Source organism: Netta rufina, assembly GCF_964035555.1.
Source record: "Netta rufina genome assembly, chromosome: Z".
NCBI lineage: Eukaryota > Metazoa > Chordata > Aves > Anseriformes > Anatidae > Netta > Netta rufina.
The window spans coordinates 57,795,718-57,820,991 of record NC_140126.1 but is presented as its reverse complement, the minus strand read 5'-3'; the positions used below and the strand labels follow the sequence as shown (position 1 = coordinate 57,820,991).

The 25,274-nt window shown below is 43.0% G+C and overlaps 1 protein-coding gene across 2 annotated transcripts in view; it reads left to right on the top strand.

Annotated features, from left to right (window-relative positions):
* The window catches only part of MCC (MCC regulator of WNT signaling pathway), a gene marked incomplete at its 5' end in the record, with an annotated part of 197,525 nt that extends 172,575 nt beyond the window's left edge, over positions 1-24,950 (top strand). For both annotated transcript variants that reach the window (XM_084305166.1, XM_084305167.1), the window contains 5 exons: positions 5,608-5,842; positions 11,876-12,082; positions 13,007-13,104; positions 23,350-23,472; positions 24,565-24,950. In XM_084305166.1, the coding sequence (XP_084161292.1) occupies positions 5,608-5,842; positions 11,876-12,082; positions 13,007-13,104; positions 23,350-23,472; positions 24,565-24,745 (844 nt within the window). In that variant the 3' untranslated portion in view covers positions 24,746-24,950. The remainder of the gene's footprint in view (positions 1-5,607; positions 5,843-11,875; positions 12,083-13,006; positions 13,105-23,349; positions 23,473-24,564) is intronic.
* Between the last annotated feature and the right edge of the window lie 324 nt (positions 24,951-25,274).

Here is a 25,274-nt window from a genome sequence, read left to right as displayed (position 1 = left end):
TTTTTCTTCCTTGTGAGATGTCTAGTATGTAGTTGAGGCATAGGTGTTTGTTTTTTGTTTTTCTTTTTTGTGTTTGTTTTTTTTTTTTGGTTGGGTAGGTGTTTTTTTTGTTGTTTGTTAGTTTGTTTGTTTTTGTTTTTTTTATTTAAACAATTTGTAGTAGTTCCCAGTATAGAAAGGGGGAACTGTCAAGGGGGTAAAGGGGTGCTGTTTTTCTATTTGTTCTCTCAGCTTTTTGCTGGTGGCATTTTGTAGGTATATAGCCTTTTCAGTCTTTGCTTTGTTGAACATCACTTTTATTTTGTTGGGGGGGGGGGAGGGGGGATGATTGAAATGTGTTGGGGGAGGGGGGATGATTGAAATGTGTGTGTTTGGGAATGAAAATCATCCCTCATGCTCTTTGTTTACAGTGAACTTCTGGAGGTCAGCTGGCACTATGTGTATGTGTGCATATAATGTTTTGGTTCAATCAATGAAGTTTCAGCAGAGTGTGCTTAAAATGGCATAAGATTTCAAATTTCATCAGTATAAACTGTGGAATAAAATGTAAAAGTGCAAATGTAAATGTGTTTTCTTGCAAGAGGGGTATCTTGTAGCTTGAGTCATTATCATTGTAGGATAAATTTTTCTGGTTTGAAGCAAGATACTGTACTGAATAAGGTAACAATTATTGTCTGCTTTGATATGTGTGGAACCTGGGAAAAGAAAGCTTCTTTCATTCAACCAAGGGGCACAGAGCAAGTCAGGAATTTTTCATATGGACATCTTGATCTGATCACTAGTTAGATATTTCTGCCCCTCCCCTTCCCTCTGCTCCCAGATTGATTTTTCTTTGTCTAAACAAAAAGTTTAGTGAAAACATTTCTGAAACTCTAGCTCCTGCATGAAATACAATTCATCATCTGTCCTTCTGTTGTGTTCAAATGATACGATAGAGGTGTTTTCAGATTTCTCACTCCTGTGGATCTTGTCTCAGAAGAGAAGCATTCCCTCTTCAGCTTACAGATACCTGACACCTTTGTGGCAACCCATAGATGGAAAATCTGTCTTGTTTCAAAGGGCACATGCTTTCTGTATTTATGTCGGTGAATGTGCTATCTCAGTTTTAAAGAATTTAAGATTTTCTCTTTAAATCTCCTCTCCCTGTCATTCTGGATCCTTTTTTCTCTTCTCTCTAGGACCTTTCTTGTGTTTTTTTTGGTGTTACCCTGCCTATATTGCCAGCTCTCTCAATCCATACATATGTGCTTCCTTGTCGCTTGGCTCCCTGCTGCTCTAGACAGACATCCCATCGCCACAGACTTTCAGCCCTCTGTGATTCTTCTGTACTGATGGTTTCCATTTCCATTTCCTTTTCTTTTCCACTGCAATAACAATCAAGGCAAAGATAGGAGGACACACTCTGGATTTCTAACTGTTCCTGCAGGCTTAACATTTTTTATTTGTCTTAAAGAACTTGTCAGTCTATAAAACTGGGGAGTAGAACAAGCCCACATTACTAGTAAGTGCTGTGTGAACCAACATTTGGGGACCACTGCACTTAAATGAAAACACTTTTACATCATGTGGTGCAAATGCACTCTGAATCTGCAAGACTGATCTTTTGCTGTAACTGTTGTAGTGTTGCAGGCTTTTAGTCGCAGACATGCATTGCTACCTTTTCCCTTTGTAACCAAGTGAGTAGAGGGGGACGAGGTGATGAAAACCCTCCTTCACTGAGAACTGTGACAAGTGAATAATTCTCCCTGCTGTTTGAAATCCCGTAGAATAGGCACTTATAATGGAAGTGTTGACCCATCTTTAGCTTTGGCATTTCGAATGTGATTCTGAATGTCAAATCGCTGAACACATTACTGAGAAAAAATGCTTGGTGAGCCACCAGTGACAAGTGTTTAAAGACTGTAAAAGGGAGCAACTGAAATGAAATGAAAGGGCATTGCAGAGGTTGTTACTGGTGAAGTGAATAAAAATAATAGCAAGCATCTCAATTCATTTGACTGGCAGCAGCACAACAATGTTGCCAATTAATTTTTGAAAATAGAAATAGGTCTGTGGTGTAGTTTGAAGTCATAATTACTTTAATGGACAGAAAGTAACTGTGGAACATGCATTGCCAACAAGGCTTGACTGATTGCACCTTAAAAAAAAAAAAAAAAAGAGGGAAACAAAAGAGAAAAATAGCAATTGTAATACCAAATGAAAATGATGGGGTTTATTCCATGCATTGCTAGTGACCCTGACCTTACATCTGGATTCACAGCAGGCAAAATCTTCCCTCTTACATGCAAAGGGAATCCTTGTCAGTATGATGTAGTGTCACAGAATACCTGAACACAGCCAAATACTCAGTGTCACAGAATGCCTGGACACTCTACCCCTCATCAGAATCACCTGGGATTTCAGATAAGAAATCTTTAAAATTTCAGATAATTATCTTGTCTAAAATGTGGAAATAAGTTATTTAGAAACATTCTAACAGTTATCTTAATGTTATCTATGTAACATCTATCTGTCTATCTAAATCAGTCCTTCAAAAGGAGTGAGGGCAGATGCACCAAAGGTTCAGATTTTAGCCTTACGTACTGTTGTTTGTATTTTGACTGGTTGTAGTATTTTTCAGTTTTTCTGAAAGTTATTGTTCTTCAGCATTGTGCTGTTTCAGACCTCAAGCCACAAGATTCACACAGAAGATGGCTGGCTTATGCGTGCTTTGTACCCATCAAATTTATTCTTTGAAGTGTAAGGTTGTGTGTAGACATTCAAGCAAGTATTGTGGATTCAATACTGACAGCATTATTTTAGTTCTGTCAGCTTTGTATTATCTACACTATTGTTGAATTGCAAATTTAGTTATTAACTTGATTATTAATATATTAACTACACGTTTTATGGACAAAATTCTGTAGTATAAAAAAGTTATTCGCTCAGTGACACTTTGGGGAGAAGACTTGTTCACTACCATGTACTGCATTTCTATACACACGCACGCACATAAGCCAGCAAATAAAACTGCACGTCGTACCACACCAGCATGCATTCTGCTGGTCTGATTTCCTTTGTCCCGACTGCCATTAGAAGGGAACGCAGGATCTGAAATTCAGGATCGTGTGCTCACCAGCTGTGGACCCTTCAAAAGACCAGCAATGGGCTAGCATTCCGTCTGTGGAGAGACGTATGGTAGGGCTTTTAGGGGAACACACCCAGGCAGAGCTGTGCTGTGGGAGTTCAGAAGCACTGCAGTGCTGTTGCAGTTGCTCATGACGTAGTCCTGATTTCACAACTGTTCAAAGTGGGCTTTGCACCCTGCCTCTCTGCTTCCCATTCTGCTTCCTTGCCTCTGCGCGGGGGCTTGCTGCTAAATGCAAGGGTAGAAGGAAGGTTCTTGTCCCTCATTGTGCTGGCTGAGAAAGCTTCCCCATTAAACTCCCTTCACCTTATTTTTTTGTTTTTATTAAAAAAAAAAGAAAAAAGAAAAAAAGAAAAAGAAAAAAAAAAAAAAGAAGAAGAAGAAGAAGACCTTGCTAGCAATTCACCAGAGGAGCCAGCTCAGCTGCAGACAGGCAGGCAGGCAGGCAGCCAGGACTGAAGTAAAAGCAGCCTGAGTATCCCTGGCAGCAACCCAGACTGTCTTCCTTAGTTTGGACTGCACTCCCCTAAGATATACTTGCACAGCCGTAGGTCTTTAAGGGCCAAAATCTGTGACTGTCCAGTATGATTTTCAACTTAACACAACAATAGATTTATCAACATTTTTGCTGTGTTTCATTCCCAGCAGGAGAGGTAGATTTTCTTTACAAGTGAAAAAAAAAACTAAGAGGAGCTCTTTGTGTCCCAAGATTTGAAGCCTGTGTAGACTTTCAAAGCTGTCCTTTCTCCAGCAACAGCTGTTTTACATTTAATCCAGAAAAGCTGTGCAATTTTTGTCTTTGGGTGCGGAGGAAACTTGCAACATGACTTCAGTATAGAATAAATGTTTCTCACATTGTCTACCCCCATGATTTTTACATCAGTGTCTACTTATGAGAGGTGCCAGTGGATTTAGCAAAGCAAGGCTTATCAAGTGTTTCAAGATTCTCTAATAAAGAGCACATACGAAAAAAAAAATGTTTCAAACTGAAAGAGTTTCTATGCAGCCAAGGTACTGGGTGTTTTGTGTTTCATGGTAGATGGAAATCAATGAAAACAAAAGCAAAGACCAGTTTACCTGCATTGTGGTAAATGTGGCACCTGTAAGGAAAAATAAATAAATAAATAAAAAGGAATAATGGAAAATTGTTAGAGGACTGTAGGAAAGGAGTGCAATGCAATATTTCATGATGGGAAAAGATTTTGAGAAATCTTTGTAGACCTGCCAACTCTCCATCTCCTCCAAGATTGTGCTTGGAATGTGTGGAAAGATTAGCAATTATTTCAGGCACTTAAAAATCAGTGCAGCTTTAGCTGAAGTAGAACTGAAAGAAACGAAAAAAAATCAAGCCTATCTTCATAGGCTTTCCATTTTTCACATGCATAAGATATTTTAGGACATCATCCTGACTCTCACAGCACGTAGCGGGTGGGGCTTCTTTTCTTCCTACAAAAATGTTGAACAGCAGTGCAATTTGATACAGAAAGTGATTTATTCCCCTGCTGATAACTGAGATCATCGAGCATTCCAGACAAACACAGTTAATGGATGACTTATCCCTCACCCGGCAGCTGATTACAGGACCTCAGGAGACAGCAGGCAGCTTTGAGTGAGGTTATAGAAACAACACAGCATTTTATTTTCCTTTTAGTGTTATTGCAACTGTATTGAGCCCTGGAATGCTACAGCTGTATCAATCTTGGCTCCCTACAGCATTGGCAAGCTTGTCGGTGGGGAGGCAGCACTGAGACACCTTTGCTCTTACCAAGACCTTAGTTATCCCTTTCTGTAATCTCTTCATAAACATTTGTGGGGCAGTCGTTTGTTTGAAACCATGCCCGTAGAAAAATTCTGGCAAGTCTGGTGATGATTTTTTACTTAAAATACTGCTGAATTATGACTTTAAGCCTCTCTGAACCTAAAAAAATGTCAGTATACTGTGGAATCTACCTTAACATGGATAGAAAGATGCTAGCACCTGGTGGATTTTTTCTTAGATTGATTCCTATAACTGTCTGTTAAGAAATACGTGACCTGGTAACTGGTATTGCCATCAGCAGATAAAAATGAGGAGAGGGCTGATTCTTTTTTCTCATCAGATGCTTCTTCCCAAAGAAGATGAATACTCAGTGGCTGAGCAGCAGAGAGAAACTTGCTCTGCTAGGGTATTGCAGAGAAATCTTAAAACACTCATTTCAGAAGACACCGTTCTCTAAAAAGTAATTCAGTTACATCTCAGTAGATATCTGGCTTTTCAGAGAAGTTGTCACATGATCTGATTCTTTCATGCAGCTTAGAGAATTAATTTATTTTCTGAATTTAGCACACCCCTCTGCATCTTCTGAATATTGCATCATCCAGTCCGCAGTACGTGTCCTTTCTGTGAACTTCTAAGTAAGACTCACGTGTTCATGTTGGGAGAGTGATATAAAAATACAAATTTTGTTCCTAATTTTTAATACTGTTTTTTCTCTTTCTAGTACTACAAGCTCCACTGCAAGCAGTTGTGATACAGAGTTTACAAAGGAGGATGAGCAGCGGTTGAAGGATTACATCCAACAGTTGAAAAATGACAGGGCAGCAGTGAAACTAACAATGCTGGAGCTGGAGAGTATCCACATTGATCCCCTTAGTTATGACGTTAAACCTCGTGGAGACAGCCAGAGGCTAGACCTGGAAAATGCAGTCTTGATGCAGGAACTTATGGCAATGAAGGTAATTTAATTATGTGCAACAGGCTAACTGCATTGCTGACAATGCCCCTGTGCTACAAAACAAGCTAAGAATGTCACACACAGGGGAGGCACTTACAGGGATTGCTGGGTAACAAGGGGTTACTTTGTTGAAGCGAACAATCAGGGCTGAAAATCCAGGAGTCAGAAAGTGACAGAAGGCAGTGCATTAGCAATGACGAGATATGGGTGTTTTGAATTAGGCGAAGACTTCATCCATGGCTCTAAAGTTGGAATGTTCTCCTTGACAAACCAGATGCTCTCTCTAAGAGATACGGCAGTTGAATCGCTTGAGGGTGACCAAAAGCATGATGCAGCACTTCCCAAGAGACTGTTCATTACTTCACTTACTTGCGTGCAAATGTGCATCTTAAATACTTATGAACTGAAGCAAAACAAATTCCCTCCTTTTAATATTGCTGTGGGAGGAAGAATGGTCTGTCAGAAGCTATCGTCCATAGTGCTTTACGCAGTCACAGCTCCAGAGCTGTTCTAGACAGCATGTTGCAATTAGTAGCTCAGGTTGTATTGTAGCTGGAGCAAAGAGCGGAAGTTGTAATGACTAACAGGAACAGAGGTTTTAGGAGAAAACTCCAGTCTGTTGAGCCTGCTTTGCATGCCCAGTTGTAAAGGTGGGATCTAGACAAACTGGTCTTTACTCACCAGGTACAAAACTTATAGCACTTTAAACCTGATTTCTGTATTGACTTTGTAAGTTGAGAGGTGAACTAAAACATAGCATCATATTAAAGGGAATGTAACCATGTGTCTGCATTTGGAAGTTGTCTGGTTTTGGTTCAGTTCAGGTAAGTCTAATTTCTGCTTGTTGGCAAGTCGTATTTTAGTCAACTACTGGCAGGTGTGTCAGTTAGAGTGTCATCTGGGGCAGCAAATCCTGATAGCTTTATAAGTTTGTAAAGCTATAGATTTTTGTTTAGGTCTCTTAGTGCTGGCTTACTGGTGGCATAGTAATGACAATTATATTCTTAGTGGCACTGCCCTTCCATCTGCTGACAATATAGCATTGCAGTAGTACATGTGGTATTTGTAGTCAAGAAAAATAGAAACTACCTGATACTAGTCAGAAATTTTAAAAATCAACAGTGTGAATATATTATGGCCAACAGGAATATATTCCCCATAATGAAAGTTATATGAGTTGTACTAAAAGACATTTGTAGGTCATTAGACATTATTGTACATTTCAGGCATCACACTTCCTTCTCTTCTTTTGCCTCCAGATCTTCACTGAAACTTCTTGTACACTATTGTTACCTCTGTTTTTAAACCAGTTAGTAAGGGCAAACTGCAGAGCTATCCCTTGTGATTACTGCCCGTGCATTCCCCTAACGTGACGAGAACACCCACAGTTCCATATTAATTCTGGCACAGTTCTGAGTGCTGGTAATCCTTTAATTCTCTAAACAATCATCTAACTTGCTTTTGACATAAGGTGTCCACCCATAACTTTTGGCTGCACATAGCACACTGGGTTTTCAATGCAGGAATTGTTTCCAGAAGAAGTCATCTTTCTTCTTGATTGTTTCAGTGCAGCGCATACTGGAATAGATGCACATCTTACACATGTGGCTAGCTTCACCTTCAGTCCTTTCAGGCACAGAGAAAATGACAGTAGTGTTCATTGGTTATTGTTTGCTGTACTTTGCTGGAATTCACAACTGCAGAAAAATTCTAGATTTCTGAAAGGGATATGGTGAAAACTCAATCTCATCAAAACTTGAATTGTTAGTAAGTGCTCTGCTTCTACAGAAATTGAAAGCTCCCGCCTTTCTTCAGCATGTAAAGCATTACAAAAAGCATGGATGGAGTCAGAGCTACATTTTGCATGCTTTGGTCCCAAGAGGATGTGCGAATTTATTACCGTCCGTGGTTGTTGCTTAGGTCTGCGTTACACCTTGCTCATCTCTGTGCCAGGCTAAATGTATGGGCAGGACTCACAAACAGGCTTTGTGACTTTCAGAGTGTAGTATTTTATCTATTATTTGGAGCATGTAGTTTATACAGAATAGTATACGTCTGCTTTCTTCTTTAAGTTGAAGCAGATGTACCCATCTGTGCTTCATCATGAGCATCTCTTTATCTGTTTCCTCTCTCCCACATTCTTAGCAAAGATGATACAGCTTGATTGAGCTGCTCAAGGATTTGCTGTGTTGTTGAGTCTGATGACCTGCTGCTTGGTTCTTGAAACTTGCATTTGCTTAGCATCTCTGCTGCACCTTCTGTCAACTTTCATTTACAACTCACAGTAAAACTGATCACTGCATCAGTTATATTGCTTCTTGCATCTATGCTAATGAAATTCTGATAATACTTTTACACCATTTGTTCTTTATTACCGATGAAGCAGATCCACAAAAGGATGGGTTGGAGCTGGTGTTTGGAAGCCTCATATTTTGTTCTGTTCTTCTGTTGCCTTGTTTATTTTTTTAACTGATCCAGAGTCTAAGACCTAGTGGTCCACTAGTGCTTCTGCAAAATCCACATCTTTGCTTCAAGCAATAATTAGCCATGTTTCCAAATATATTCCTGTATGTGGTTTGTCGTCATTCTGTGGGTCTTGTATTGAGGTCAGTTGTTTTTATGCCCCATTTAGCAAAAAGATTACTTCTGATGAGTGTAAATAATTCTTGGTCTGTAGTGTTTCTGCATTTCAAAGTACATATAACCTATTTAAGAAGACTCCACTTTCTACACAGATAATTTTCCTCTTTTGTGTACAAGACGTGATAATATTGCTTTGAGATTAGTCTACTCTTTGCTGAAAATGTTAAAAATACTTTTGTCCACCTTTGTTACAACATTTAGCACTCTTAGACACGTTTATAGTAAGGTACACTTAACCAGAACACCACTTTTATCAAATCCAATACTTGTTTTTCTTCTAAAAGATTTCACCTTGTGTACAGTGATCCACTTGGCATCCCTGTTCATGAATTCCAGAACTTTTTGCCACATAAGGATCATCACAGTTTTATTCTTTTGATGTGACTACATCCAACACAAATTTTAATTTGGAGGATGATGTGGTGTTGCTGATTATATTGAGTTGGGATATTTCATTCTCATTCTAGTTTTCACCCAAATTCAAAACTGGAATATGACTACAAATAAAAAATATACGTAATTCAGTGAATTAGTTCTGAAGTGAGTGATTTGTCACTTGAAGCTCATGAAGTTGTGTGGGTTACCCAAGTTGTCTTCAATCATCTGGAAGAGCAACAGCTGTCCACCTCCTCCTTCAGTGTTTCATTTTGTACGGGCCACTTTTGCGTCAGGTCCATGCTATGAAGAAGCTGCTACGTTAAATTACACAATAATTCACTAGCATCCTGTAATTAAAAACAAAACAAAACAAAGCAGGGTAGTAGATATGCAAAGGCTATACTGTCATTGAAATGAAACTTGGACGTTATCTTAGAAAATATATTTTCATAGAACAATTATTGTGTATGTAAAGGCTAATTATCTCTTTAAGTAAACTAGAGTTACTTAATTTTTTCCGCGTGGAATCTTACAAGTTGTCACCCTGTCTCACAGATTTTAAGTGTCAATACCGGAATCTTCAGGTGTAGTTTTAGTTTTAAATTTCAACCTTACCATTGCATACAATTCTGTTCCTTTCAATTATTCCACTTTACCCTTTCTTTCTCTTTGCAACTCTTCTTCAAGGTCCCATTGCCTTGAGAGGAGAAAACTAATGGATAGGGGGGGCATTTGGGGAGTTCGTATTTCTCTTGTGACAGGATACAAATTTGTGAACTCCCAGTGACTGTGTGATGATCTGAGCGTACTGTCTTCATAAAAGAAGTAATTAACCCACCACTGGTCCTCAGATTTGTTCTTAGCTAAGTACAAACAAACATCCAGTTTTTAAGTAAAAGCTCAAGTGATGAATAAAATAAGTTCCATAGATCCATTGTTCCAGAGGTTAAATTTTCCTTCTTCTTTTAGAACACTGATGTCCCTTTTTTCTAGGCTAAATCTGCCTAGCTTCATCTTCTAGTCTTGGAAGATTGTGTCATGTCCCTCCCATGTAGATTGACTGTACCCCTCTGTCAAGAATATTTTCTGTTCACATAAGTGCCAAAATACTCTGCTTAAATTACTTCTCAGCATTCACTGAACAGGCTAAGTAGATTAATGGCTTTGGAAATAGAGGATTAAGAAGCTAAATGCATATGCTTTAAGTATACCAGACAATCCAGTTAAGTTGCTATAACTAAGTTGCCTCATCATTATTTACATTTTTACTGTTCACAAGGGAAATTAATGTTAATTTTGCCTAACATTTAAATTTCTGTAAACCGCATAGAATGAAACAGATTGTGTTTCTAACTTTCAATCCACAAACAAGTAGATGAAAAACTGAATGATTTTAAAGCTCATAAAACCTTTCTAAGCCTGAGGGTTTTTAGGATGTCGATCTTATTTTTGCATGGATGGTATTTCTGAACAAGGCAGTGATTACCTTGACTACAGTATGCTCTCTGTAACTGTACTATACATGTATGCACCGTCTACATTTAAACCAGACAATGAATTTCTGTTAGGAACACGTTTCCTTCTACAGAAGAAATCTGTATAGGTCTTGACATTGTTTATATAATCTTCCTTAATAACAGTTAACTTACAAAGAGAATTATTTCTGAAGAATGAGACAAGGCACCTGAGATATTCTATTCTTGTGACTAGAATATGTATTTCAGTTAAAAATTATAAAAAAAAAAAAAAAAAAAGTAGTGATTTGTTTTTAGGCTGGGCATCCAACAAGAAACTTCCTTCTTTCAGAGAAGTTACAAAGTGAACAAGTTTGTACTGAGCTGTGTTGCTGCATGAAATCACCATTAACATGTGGGATGGACTAGAGCTTGCCATGACCTAATAATGAGAATGTGATTCTGACTTTTGTTGTTATTTTGAGGGTCTTTTGTGTATTCAATGGTGTGGTTTGTTTATTTATTTATTGAATATAATCTGCATTAAGTTTTAGGGCTATTTCTCTAAAGGCTTTGTGGTGCTGGGTTTTCATGAGTTCAGAATAACCAGGCATTCCATGGAAGAAACGTTTCTGAAGAGTCCTTAAACACCAAGGGCCTTCTTACTCAGACAGCTCGTTTGCTGCAGTTCATGGGAGGTTGGGAGCAAGTGCTGAAAGAAGGGTCACCTCACTCATGCCTTGTTCTTACGCTTCTTCCCAGTCACTGTCAGAGTAGATGTTAGAGTAGACGTAACTTAGCAGTTGTGTTATAATAGCAAAAATATCAGAATGGTAGATCAATTGCACACAAGAACTAGCTTTCAGAATTGAGTTTCCTTTTATGAGGTACCAGTATCCATTTTCTGTGGATAATATTTATGGAAGAATAATAGAGTGCAGTTTTGTGACCATCCAGTTGTATATAGTTGGGATTCTGGCCATCTAGAGAAGCAATATTAAAAATAGATATCTGATGATGCCATACTCAGTTGCCCTTTTTAATTAACTTGTTCTACTGCAGAGGCTACTAGTGTGAGGCAGGAATACGTCATCTGTGTTTGATGTCCTAGTCCCTCAAACATATTCCATTGTAAGGAGATAAACCAACTCTAATTCTTATGTATCAATAAAAAAAATGGATTCTGTCATTTAGGGAGCTGTTTGATGAGCAGATCAGACACTCCTGTTCTTAGCCAGGATGAAGGGCGAGGTAGAAGTGCAAGGTAGAACAAAAGAAACTTCAGCAGGTGTGGCAACCCTCTCAGATCCCCAAAACTCTAATTCAGGCATCACGTTATATCTGAGACAGATGGAGGGACGACCTCAGGGTACTAACTCTTAAAACATAGTGGCCTTCTGACAAATAGGGCGTGCAGTCATAAAAAGGCTTCTGGATGCTGACAGTGTTCTTCATGGAAAGAACACTCAAGCAGTGGAAGTGGAAGAATGCTTTGTTTGATCTTACCTTCTTTGTATTTAGTCCCATGAAACATCATGCTGTTAATGTTTTTTCATCAGGAGGAGATGGCAGAGCTCAAGGCACAGCTTTACCTACTGGAAAAAGAGAAGAAAGCATTGGAATTGAAACTGAGCACTCGAGAGGCCCAGGAACAGGCTTACCTTGTTCACATCGAGCACTTGAAGTCTGAAGTGGAAGAGCAAAAAGAGCAGAGAATGAGGTCTCTCAGCTCAACAAGCAGTGGAAGCAAGGACAAACTGGGCAAGGTCAGGAGTCAAAATCAGTTTCTAAAATCAGCATAAACAAAATTTATTGTGTCCCCCACCTCTCTATAGCAGTCTTTAAGCATGTTAATCATTCTGCTCTTCTGTCTGTATGTTCATGTCTTTTCTCTGTTCTCTGGTAGTTAGATGGTTTTTTCCATCCTGTGACTTGTGAGAATTACTGCTAAGCCTGGGCTAAAATAAGGTTGTCATTCTGGGGAGGAGTACAACAAAGCCACTCTTGTCAAACTACAGTGGCTAAGCGTGTTATGTCTTGCCTGTTGCCACTCACTGGAAACAGATAGTGGAAGAGAGTCTAAATAAAACATGATTCTTTCCAAGCCCCAAACATGAAAAATTAGAGCACATTTCTGTGAAGCAGTTAGAGCATTGTAATGACAGTCTCTTTTGAAAATCAGTAATGATTCAAGAACTAAAACTTTTTTTCCCCTTAGTATAATAAAAAATAAACAGATTTCTGCATTTGCACTAATAATTCACATGAAGAAATAGTGATATCTAGAAAAACTTTACTCTTGTTCTTCTAGTGCTTCTAAGTGTGTTTAAAAATAAAATCCAGAGCTAGTGTTTAACAGTGCCCTTACTTAACTGTTTCTGGCAAAACATCATCTACATTTTTTGATTCAAGTGTGAGGTCAAAAGCAATGCGAGGCACCACTTTATGCACACTATAGCAAAATTTTGCAAATTAGTGAACTGTGGTGGTTTAGGAAACCTTATAAGGATTTGTACAGTGTTAATTTGGTAGTCCATTGCTTGCTATACTGATGTGCTGCTGTATTTTTGTGACACTGATGTTTATTTCACCTCCATTTCAAAAGTAGCTGCGTACATAGAGCTTTTTAAGAGTTTCTCCATTAAGATGGTAAGTGAATTCAATGGAGATGATCTTGCCTCACTTCTCAGGAATGCAGCGATGGCACCGCAACGCCGTTAACACTAGCTGAGCTGAGACCGTACAACGAGAGTGAACTGACTGCTGAACTCACAAACGCACTCAGGCGGTAAGCATCTTCCCTTACCAGAGACACGACTTGTTCTGTGGGTCTAGGCTGAGATTTCTAGTTCCAAGCCATACCCTCAAGTGTTTTTTAGGATTGATCTCAGATTTTTCCTGTGAGATAGAAAGGGATCAAAGTTCTTCTAATCTTCCCCTCTCTTTTGCTCATGTTCTTAACTTGATAAAAGTCCTTCCATGGTGCTCAGTTCCATTCCTCTTAAAGGTCTTTAAAATTCAGGTGAGCTTTATCCTTAAGAAACCCTTGAAATAACAGGAAGTTTATTCCATATTCAGGCAAGAACATGGACACAAAACAGTGACATGACTTGCTTGAAGGCATGCAGAAAACCTTTAATAATGATGGAATTTGAATTCTGATCTTTGGCTAAGAAGGTTGTTTGCAGGTTAGAACCTGGGAAGGAGTTACAGGAGTGGGAATTAACAGTGATTTTGATGACTCAGATGCTGCATTTGCCTCCTGAGTATGTAAGGGGAGACACAATTTGATTACAAAGAACATTGTTGGAAGAAACATTAGTTTTCTAATGAGAGAGAAAAATTGATGTCTTGACGAACTGCTTTTATCAATAGCCAGGTTTTAGCCAAAGCTTTCAGCACAGTTACACATTAACTAGGTGTTTGTTTGTGCAGCAGTTCTCACTGCACCAACTCTGGTAAACTTCATGACCAATATATTCACTGTTTCGATTGTTGTTTCTAGTACTTCTTCCACCTTACGTAAGACATGGCTATGTAATGTCTAATCAGGTTATTGTATTTTGAACCTGTCCAAAGTGCTATTAAGAATTTTGTCTGGGAAGAGTGTATTTTGCTTTTCTGTTTGCTCCCTCTCTGGTGGTAGAATATCCTCTCAGGCAGCCCTGGTGTTTCAGTCCTGAAGTGCTTTTTTTGTAGGTGCAACTTGCAGTGTGCCTTAGGGACACTTAAGCCTGAAAGGCACTACGTAAAAATGTAAGGATCATTACCACTGCAAAATCAATGTATCTCATACCATTGGCTTAATAGTCTGGCAGTCACTGCATACTTAGTTTTCTTAATAGTCTGGCAGTCACTAAATACTTAGTTTGCTTGATGCAGGAGACAAAATTTTGTGGTTAAAATAATTAAAACTATCATTTTTGTGGGGGTGGATAAAAACCATCAACAAAGTTACTCGCATAAACATTATTCAGAGCCATGGCCTCCCCCACGCCCCCCACACTCCAGTCCAGTCCAGCGGGCAGCTCCACTGACATTTTCTATCTTCACACAAACTGTAGCTTTTTCCTGGTCTTGTTATTTCTTCCTGGATTTTGAGAAGATGCCAGTGACCTTAGTAGAAACTCGAGTAAAGTCATGAAATGTGGTTTGCTGACAACACAGAGGAAAAAAAATTGCTTTATCTACTATGCCTTAAGTTGATTAGCATGGATTTCCAGCCAGGGGCCTAGCAAGTACAGTTTGTCAGGCAGAAATGGGGAAGAAAAGTAATCGGATTAAACTGTACATAAATTTTGGAGTGAAGGCTCTCTGTGTAATGGAAATATGACTGTACTAAATGTGATTGCTACTGCCAGTGGGGCTCAAGCACAGTTTCCGTGAGCTGTATGGACAGGGTATTTTTCTCCCTAATCAGTGTGCCAGCCAAGACAGCCTGAATGCTTAGTCTCCTTATCCTGAAGACTTCTGTCTGGAAAGGGGTAGAAAGTCTGTCTAGCACGTGGGACAAACACACTGGAACTTGTTTAGCAACAGCTATGCTAAAAAATACCAGCAATTCCTAACTGTGGTACTGGGATAAATGGGAGCCTGAAATGCAATGAAATTTATACCCTCATGGATCCATGGAAGAGTTTTCAAAGTAATTGCAAGGTATTCTTCTGTGCTGCAACAACACAAAACAGCCTGAGGTGAGTGGAGTCTGTAAGGAGAAGTGGATTTAACTCTTCACCAGCTCCTCAGTGCCCTTCCTGCCTGCATGGGAAAACACGTGCTGACTCTGCTTGTCCCGGTGGCTCCCCCTTGGACCTTCCCACCACCAAAGAACTCAGACCAGAATTAAAAATTAAAAAAAATACTTTGCACAGCGACCATGTTTTTGGGGGATGGCAGGAGGAAGACGCAAAAGAAGTGAATCCTTGCACACCGAGCCTGCAGTCTAGAGGCAACATTTAAATGCAAATGTTTGGGAGTATTTCGGTGCTGGTTGTAATTAGTGGACGCAACCGGCCATTGAGCCTATCTGCCGTTCCCGCAGGCAGCAGACACTGGTGCAGGGGACAGCCAGCAGCTGCAAGGTGGCCAGACTCGGACTTGGCGATTCAAAAATCCATTTGCTTTTGATTCCCTCTCTCTGAGAGGGAATGTGATATCAATCAGCAGCCCTGCTTGCTGCCCCTCTCCCCATCCCATCCTCACAGAGACAAAAGCTCTGGCAGCTCCCCCCCACCACTGCTTTCCCATTCCGTCCTTCTGTTGCTGCAGAGCTGTCAGGTTCTTCTGAGTTAATTGAAATAGAGTGAAACCCAAATAAAACAGCAGGATGCAGTTATGGTTTGGATTTTAGTGTAGTTGGGAAGCATTTGTACGGTCATAGTCTGCAAACAGCTTTGCAGCAGAACAGTTTTGTCTGCAGAAGTAGCCTATCTTCTCTCTGCAGACGTGGACGTTCTCTTAAATCTGGAATGCAGCAATGTGTCTTGAAGCTCCCTGAGTTTCCACTGGTCCTGCCCATCAGCAGAAATTCAAGGCAGGAGCAATTCTTCATGTATTGTTTCATAGCATATTTGTTGTAGTAGGACTCGGGGTTTCCCGGAGCAGTGTTTAGCATTAAAACCCATCCTACGGGCTTCCCACAGAAATGGCTTTTGTTATCCACGACTGCCATGGTGACGAGCAGAAATCCAAGTTACCTGCAAGTTCCCTATTGTACAAGTTACATCTGGGTGACCAAGGCAGTGGCATCTCAGGCTTGGGCCGCGAGTTTAGAGGCAGGATCTGTTCCAGCCAAGCGTAAATACTTTCTGCCAGTCTTTAGCAATTTTATTTCTCCTCCTCTCCTTCCTTGGTGGAATGACGGAATGTGTCAATGGACGTGAAGCCTCTAAATACCATTCTCTTGAGCTTAACACATCCATAAACAGGCTTGTTGGCAGGAAATACTTTATTTTTGTGGAGAGCTGAATTGTATTCCCAGCAGCCTTATGGCCTGGCATTGACGCACAAGTGATGGTGCCAGAGGCCAGTTTTATGAGAGAGGATCTGGTCTGAGTGCCCCAAAGACAGGCATGTTACACAGGCTCTGAGGGAGACCCTAAAACTACATGTTCCTCGCTGGTGTGTTCGGCTCTGCTGCAGGAGGGGAAAGGAGCCCTGAGGATTACTTGTGCGAGCATTTTACTTAGTGGGCACATACTCGGTTGTAAATGCATTAGATACGGCAGGGAGGAGGCAATAAGAACATTTCCAGAAGGGAAATTGCTTTAGCAGGGTGATAACAATGGTGGGGCAACTATTTTTTTTCTTTTCCAAACTATGTTTGTTCATTCCGTGAAAAATGGCCAAGCTGGCAAGGCTGAAACTTCTCCCTCTCCCCAAGCCTTGGTAGGAATGCTGTAGCTGTAGCCTCACATTGCATTGCCAGTTGCTGGTAGCTTTTCTTCCTGCACAGGGTTGTAATTTATGTAAGTGTTTAAAGATTTTTAGGATATCTGGGCGGGAAGGGAGGTGACAGTGACGGCAGACAAGACACGCTATAGCCAGCGTGGCTGTTCAGACCCCAGCTGGGTGATCAGTGGGCACAAAGTGATGATCTCTGAGGGCTGTGCAGGGTCACACGAATTACCTCAGTCTCGATGTGTTTCAGTGTCTACCTCGCAAAAGGGTGACTTCCCATCTGGCAGCACAACAAGCAGTACATTCACCATCCCTGATGACTTCTGACCCAGAGAAGCTGTTAAGTGATGCTGTTAATTGGAAAGTCACCATGCAGAGGGAAAGGGGGAGCCATCAGTAGGACTGGCAAACAGGTTTCTCTCTTCCCCTTCCTCCCCCCACAGAACTGTTGCACTGCCTCTCTGGAACTGGAAACCGCAGGTATTTCCAGTGGGACACAGAAAATTTGCCTTACTGCAGTGGCTTCTGTGTGCTCCACCGAGACACAGCGCTGTTCTAGCTCCTCATGTCCTTACAAAGACCCCAGCCCTGTGCTGCACCAACCTTCTTGTTTCGGGAGAGCAACCAATTCAACAGCAAGCCGCGCCAAAGCTCAGCTGTGACTGTGTCCTGGCACGGCGTCTGTCAGAGTTTGCAGGGGCCACCCTTGTTTTCGTGGCAGCAGGATCCAGTGGTAGGTGGAAGCGTCTCTGAAATTTGGGCTCATCTTGACCATCAGCAAGTCCAGCTCTTGGAAGTGAAAAGAGGAACAGCTAAAACACATCCTATTGTAATAATGCAGATTGAAAACGACTCTTAACAATTGAGGCAGTAAAATCCTCTTTCTTTTCCAAAGTACAGCGTGAGCCTTCAGTGGATAAAAGGGAAGGGATGGGGAGGTCTGTGGAGGAGCTACTGATAAGCTTCTCCAGTGCATTACCTGCTGCTTTTTTTTTTTTTTAATATATATGTATTTGCCTATTCCTAGGCTCTCACTGCACGCCCACTAAATGGGGAGATGCAGAACTGTGAAACGTTTGAAAGCCAGACACGGCATGGGTTGCAGTCACTGCAAATTTCAGGGATCTGTCTGCTTTATGACTGTGCAGCCTCCTGCTGTGGTTTCCCCTGGCTGCCTGAAGGGCTCAGGGGCCCGGCGTGCCCGCGGAAATTCCCCCCGAGAGCCCCACTGGGAGGGCTCCTGCAAGAAGAGAAATGACTCACGGTGATACCAGAGACAGGCTCCTCTGAAGCGCCCCGGGTAGCTATTATTGCTGCGTGCATCACAGATAACTGTCATTTGTCTTTCTCTGTGTTATTGACATGGAATAAGTAGTTCTCCGTACCACTGAGTGGTTATCTCAGCTGCTGTGTGCTCCGATACCATTGTCGGGGAGCTCCAAATAGCTCCAGGCCTGGAAAGCCTCCAGGCTGGGCTGGCAGAGACAGCGGGGGGCTGGAGCGCGGCAGGCACGCTGCTGCCTCCCCCAGGCCCGTCCTCTCTTTCTGCTGCTGCTCTGTTTTTAACCAGGACCGCACCTCGCCTGGTACCCGCTGGCTCCTGAGACCCACTGTAAGCACCTGACAAATAATAAAAGCAGCAAAAAAAAGCCAGCAAAGCGTGTTTTAAAGCACCCACCGTCTGCAGGGTGCTTCTGCACGGGCAGCAGGCAGCACGGGTGATCTCGGGTCTGCCAGGGCCCAGGGGTGAGGCAGGAAGGCACGGCATGTGGAGAGGGCAGTTTGAACACTCCTCTGGTATCTGCACAGTGTTGTTCTGTTGCTTCCTAACAGCACCAACAATGTGTTACATATTAGTTGCTTTCCTTAGCAGGCCAACACAAACCAAGAGGGAAGCATGCGTTCACATTGGCTTGAGGGTCCTGCATGCATGTCTGACATCAGATGTTAGTTTAAACTAACATCTGAGGAAACCTAACTGCTGATGAAAGGAGAGGAATTTATCTGCATTCCTTTTGAAGGTCCAGTCGTGATCCCCTGAGAAAAGAGGAGCCGAATGCCTAGAAACAAACAATTACGGGTCACCCTGTCCAGCTGGAAAAGGCAGAGGGGGAAGTGAGGGAGCGGGCCTGCCCTTCAGAGCGGGCTCCTGGCCAGGGGCCCTGCAGAAGGTGCTCCCCTGCCAGGGGCTGGGGGCTGTGCTCGTCACAGGCAGTGCTTCTGTGGGGAAAGGCTGCTCCTAGGGGTGTCAAGAAGTAGGATCATCGGCCCCGAATGCCCCTGACTCCTCTGCCTTACCTCCTGACACAGGGAGAGCTTGTTATTCCTCTTCTGCGCCGCGTTTGGCAAGAGCTACAGGTGCTCCTGATGCCAGGGCAGAGGGGTGATAGCTGTTGCTTTCACCGGGAGGGGAGTTAGCTGGGTACACTCCAAGCCACGGGCACGAAAATCATCTTTCTGCATGCCAGGGGAGAGCAGCTTCCTGTTTGCAACATCGGGGAATTCTGGATGAGATGAGCAAGGGCAGGAAAATCTGCCTGGGAAGGTTTCTGGCATATAAAACCCAAACATGTCTCAAAAAGCCCAGACAGGAGGGAAAATACAGGGTACTCAGGATCTCGCTTACATTTCCCTGGTCCATACATGGTGTCATTGTATGGAGGCCAAACTGACGGAAATGTGCCCTGTGTTGTATAATTTCCTGCGTGCCTCTGGCAGGCTTCCACCTCCTGTGCAGCGGTAGCCTTGAAACCAGAGAAAATGCAAGGCCCTGTCAGCTCGCCTTTCTATTGAAACCAGCCTGAAACAAAAAGCCCTTGAAAACCATTTAACAACTGTCCACTGAATGTTTTGATTGTGAAAATGTAAAACAAAAGTCTTTGTTACCAGCATGTGGCACATTTACTCAGCATACTGGTTGTGGTGCATGTCAGAGTAGGCTCTAGGCCTCCGAAGACATTTATTCTGAGTTTTTCCTTGGAAACTGTAGCCAGGGATTGCCCTCGCTGACTTCTCGAGTGCCCTGCAGTGAAGTCCCTGTGCTGGGGGTGAAGGGACCCGTGCTGTCAGGTCACCAGCCTGTTGCCCCTGCTGGGAGCCTGAGGCCGTGCTTCCTGCTCCTCCAGGGCAGCAGCCCGGGGCAAGGGGAGCTGGTGAGAGAAAGCAGGGCTGATTCTGCAGGCCAGTTAACTTGTGAGTTGGGGGATCACACAGCAGTAGTGTTCTCCTAAAAATATTTGCCTCTCCTTCTCTCCTCTCTTAAAGTACAGCCAGGATCCGTCCTCTTGTGTTCACAGCCCAGGGGCAGGAAAGCAGCGTGAGGTATGGGGTTGGCGTGCAGGCTGCTTCCCTGCCTTGCTCCCCAGCCTGGCAGGCACACCAAATGCAGCTCCTGCCCTGCTTCACAGGTCTGACACTGCCTCATCCTGGAGAGATGCTGCCTATGACTAAGGCTATTGTTTTAAAATATGCTGTTTTATTAAGCCTGTAGAGGCTGATTCTTCATATCCTACTGATTTACAATAGCAATCAGGACAGTGAAGTGGTGCTAGAAATCCCATGAAGACAGCTAACTGTAATGCGCTGAAGGAATACAAAAGAGCACCTCAGGATTCATTATCGCCAGCTTTTGCTGCCAGACTGGAGCATCAGCTCTAGAAAGACACAATTAAGGACAATTCTCTGTCCAAACAGAACTAATTAGTGTTAGAAATGAAGAGAAGTGAGAAGAGTTGGCATTATGGGGCATGGATTTTTATGAAGGACAGGGCATTTGCAGACCCACTAGAGAGGTACAGCTCCGAGGTCTCTAATCTGCTACTAAAATAGAAGGCACAGCCCTCTGGGAAAAAACCTCAAGTGTTTATGCGAGTAACAGCCACTGAGCAGGTATATAGGCATCCCCATTTTCCAGGATAAAACAAATTATTTACTGTGCCTTTGCTCTTGCTGCTGTGTCTCTCTAGCGAGGTGATATTTCTGCTGTGAAATGACACTTTAAGTAAAAATATTTGGACAGTCGTGTTTAAATCAGGAGCAGTAGGCATAGCAGTAAATCCCTATGCCTTGTTTGTGCAAGATTTTGGGGCATTTCAGTGCACGCAGCCAAGCTGCCTGTTGCCTTCCCTGAGAGCAAGGTGAGAGCACAGGCGAGCAAGTGCCCTTCCCACTGGCCTCGAGAGCAGGCAGCGGGTCTGTCTGGGTCCTGCCACTGCCCCTCAGGGGGCACGTGTGTCCCAGTGGGGTAAATCTCTGCCTGTGAGGCGCCCAGGTTTGAAGCTCTGCCCTCTGTCACTGTGTAGGTGGGTGGTTCAGACCCGGCCCCTGAACTAGCCCCATGGGCTGGGGCTGGCAGGCGGGGGTGCAGGAACAGGCAGGCTGCTCTCCTGCCTCCGTAAGGAGCAGCCGAACTTCACCATGTGAGAAAAGCTCCTCCAGGTCTTTCATTGTGTTCCTTTTCCACGCAGCGTTGGTTACAGCAGGTTGTTGCGGACCCGAGCTACAACCAGCACACCGGGGCTCTGCGGGGCCGTTTCCCACGGGACTGCGCAGGGTGTTCTCACAGCTACGCCTCTCTCACGTCACGTTGCATCGACTAACAACGATTTTAGTTTCCTTCTCTCCCCATCCAAGTGCGTGCTTCCCGTTGCTGCACACACCAGGTCTCAGTGCAGGGCACCAGAGCCCCCGGCTGCGAGTGCACCCAGTCCTCGTGGTACCGCGTGCCACGCAGAGGTGGGCGAGCAGCAGAGACCTCTGCTGGGCCTGATCTCTGGTGTGTCTTACGCCACAAGTGAAGGCTGGATTTGTTCGGTTCTTGTTTTCGTTGCAGAGCATAAATTTCCAGTGCAGACGGCGCCGATACCAGCAGAGATACAACGCAAAGACACGAAATTTATACTGGGGGTGGGGGGCGGTGAGCTTCCAGCCCCGGAGGAAAAAGACGGAGTCGTTTGAAAATTGCGTGTTCCTGCGGGGCAGGGACGTGTCACGACTACTGATGGCTCCTCCCCAACAAGGCCTCCCTTTAATTCGGCCGGCGAGGCAGGGATATTTCCGCGGCTCCCCGTGTCAAAGCCGCTCTGTTGCTGTTGCGGGGGCTGCGGACGGCGGCTGGCCCCGAGCGCTGCGAGGCTGCCCCGGCACGGCCGCACCCGGCACTGCGCTGCCCGGCCGCGGGGCTGCTCCGGCACCTGCGGTCGCCGTGTTACTGAGATGAAATCCGGTTTTCTCACTGAGCAGCAGTGCAAAAAACAAAACAAAACAAAACAAAACAAAACAAACCAGGAGGGAAACAGCAAATCGCTGCGAAGCGCTCAGGGCAGCAAAGCGCAGATGGATGTCCCCTTGCGCACAAAGTTCCCAGGTGTAAAGTTTGGCGTCACACAATCCAGCTTTCCTCCCAGTTTACCCCATCTCTCTTGTCATTGTCGTTCCCCTCCCTTGCCCCTCTCCCCCCACCCTTCTTTTTCCTCTTTTAATCCAAGTTTTTCAGTGGGCTGCCTACACCCTGAGGGCAAGTTTCAGAGAAAGGCTCCTTGGTCTCTGCACCAGCACCCAGGAGAAGAGGTGGGGAGGCCGCAGGTCTGTGCCAAAACACGTGTGGGCAGCCAGACCCCAGCTCTGTATCGGGGAGCTCCGTGGGAGGAAGCTCCTGCCTCATCCCACCTGCCCTGGGAAGCTTTTACAGCCAGCTCGAACCCCACGCGTCTGCACTGACCCCTCCCTAGGACTTGTGCGCTGTTCACATTTTCTTTTGCTAGTAGAGATAGGATATTTTATATTTTGCTTCCATCTTGGCACACTTCTTATAATTAGTTTCCAGTTAGTAATGTGTAGGCATTTTAAATGATGATAATTAATGATGTTGTATTGGTATTTTAAACGTTGCTACCGTAGTTTGTTTGAATGAGAGTAGCTGGTAGAAGAAGGTGCCTGTGCTCTTTGTTTTGTATTTCTTGTGCTTGCCCTTTTCTGTATATTCTCCCCTCTCTTGTTCTCATCTTTCTCTGTTTCCTACTGCCATAATGGACTGGACTTGCTGGATCCTGAAGAACCCAGTGATCTACTGTAATAGGGAGTGTCATTTAGATTTCTCGGGTAAATTGGAGATCGCAACTGAAATCAGTGGGATTGTTCCCCATCTGTAGTAGTTTCTAAATGAAAAGAGATTCAGTAAATTACATTTAAGGGTAATTCTTCTAATTTTTATTACAACTCCTATGCGATTACACCGTGCTTGATTTCTCTTCATAGCTTCCTTTGTTACCTAATTCAAGACGTAGAAGGTGGCATGCTTCAGGCATACTTAAATAAAACTATCTTTGTGGTTGTTTGTTGGTGTGATTTGGTACATAGAGGGACATGATCCAACAGAGAAGCTTGTTTTCTCTTTTGTCTGCTGCACCTCTGAGCCTATATTCTAAAATGGTTAATTGTGTAAAATCAGTCTTTGGAGAAGTTTAACAGAAGAACTGCCTCCTGCATTGCCTAGGTAGTGTTAAAGAAAATATTTTCAGCCTGTGGGAAGGCTGAACAACATAGTAAGAAACTTGATTACCACTCATGCTTTTGTAAGCTGAAGTGTTATTTCTGTTTTGAAAGTAGTTTTCTCTCTCTTTTTCTCCTGATCCAGGGAGAAGAAACTGAAAGCTAGAGTGCAAGAGCTAGTGAGTGCTTTGGAGAGACTCACAAAGAGCAGTGAAATCAGACATCAGCAGTCTGCAGAATTCGTCAATGACCTGAAGAGGGCAAACAGGTAAAGGATCTGCCAGCAGATGGATGGACCATTGATTTTTTTTGCCATGTTCTCATAACACACTGTACTCTTCCCCCTGCCATAATGCCCAGTTTCTAGATGCTTGCATTCACACAAGTTGAAAACTAAAGGTTAGACGTGGGGGAGATAAAAGCGTCCCTCGTAGGATGCTGAAAACTACATAGCCAGAAGCAGAGTGGGGAAAATAAATAGGTTAATCTTAACTGAGTTACTAGTAAATTTATTAACATTAAAACAAACAAAAAACTAAATTCTTCCATTTAGTCAGATATATGAATTTGTTATTTTGTTTAAATTTGCTTCTTTTTCTCTGGTTACGGCCTCCTTATTAATAAACTGGGTTCAATAGTCGCACTTACATGGCTTAGTCAGCAGGTCTGGATGAACTGCAAATATGATGGACTGTACCTGCCTTTCCTGCAAGTCCACAGTGTAATTTTCATTAGTAAATTACATTTAGTAGAGAAGGCCCTTATGGTAAGGAAGAGCACCCACCTCACGCTTCTCTGCTGAATCAAGGTGGAGGCATACACGATACTTAGCAGCGGATAAATTAGTGCAAGATGCCACAGACATCATATTAGTTTTTAAATGTGCCTGCTTACTCGGTGCTGGGTTTTTGTAAGGGGGTTCTGGCCACACGAGAATCCTTCTGTAAAGCATTACATGTTTAACGTGAAGCACACTGAGTCTCAGTGCTCTGCGCGGTCATCACAAGCACCCATTAGCCAGCATTTTGAACCATGTTTAAGGATGTTTTCAGTAACTGGGAAGAGTGTGTGCTTAACCAAAAATGGTACAGAGGTTAGCAGATCAAGATTGATCCAGATCTGGATCAGTGAGGTTTGGATCAAGTGAGTTTTAAGGCTACATCAGTTTTAGGAAGAGGATCAGTATCAAATTCTGTAGTTCCCTGAAGGTGGTAGGGTGTTTATTGTTTTGTTGGTTTTTTTTGTTTTGTTGTTCATTTTTTGTTTTTTTTTTTTTTAGGCTAGGTTAGGTTATGTTTTGTTTTGTTTTCAGTTGCTGTGAGCAAGCTTTTTTGAATGACCTTGTATTTGTTTCTAACAGCAACTTGGTAGCAGCTTATGAAAAAGCAAAGAAAAAGCATCAAAATAAGCTGAAGAAACTGGAATCGCAAATGATGGCCATGGTGGAGAGGCATGAAACGCAAGTAAGGATGCTGAAACAAAGAATAGCTTTACTAGAAGAAGAGAACTCAAGACCACACACCAATGAAACTTCACTTTAAGTGCGTCTTTTTCAAAGATGCATAGTGCCATTACAAATTTCTTTCTTTTAGAGGCTGGCTTTTAGGTTGCTTGTATGCTAGAATACCTGACTGTCCACACAGTTTAGCACCATCTCTTAGATCTCAGCTGTCCAGCCAGGAGTTATGGGGATAATCTAAACATTAACTAAGGACTGTTTAATAATGTAAAATGGCAGTGCCTGAATTATCGTGCTATGATTATGTACATTGTCATTATGTCTATACTTATACATGTTCTTCTCCATTTTATGTCCTACGGATGACAGTGTCACGTAACAAAATGCTTCATGTTAATAGATTTTAGTTTGGGCAGGTCGGAGATAGTTTGAGTTTTGCTGACTCCCAAGTCCCTCCGCACACAGCTGCGTTTTGCATCCTCCAAACTCGCTGCTGTGGGCAAGGAGCCGGGCAGGCAGCTGCAGAGCACGGAGCCAGCAGGCCGGTTTGCTCTGGGCACCACGGCTGCAGTACTGTTGCTCCCAGTGCAGATCAGGTAGGAAAACTGCTG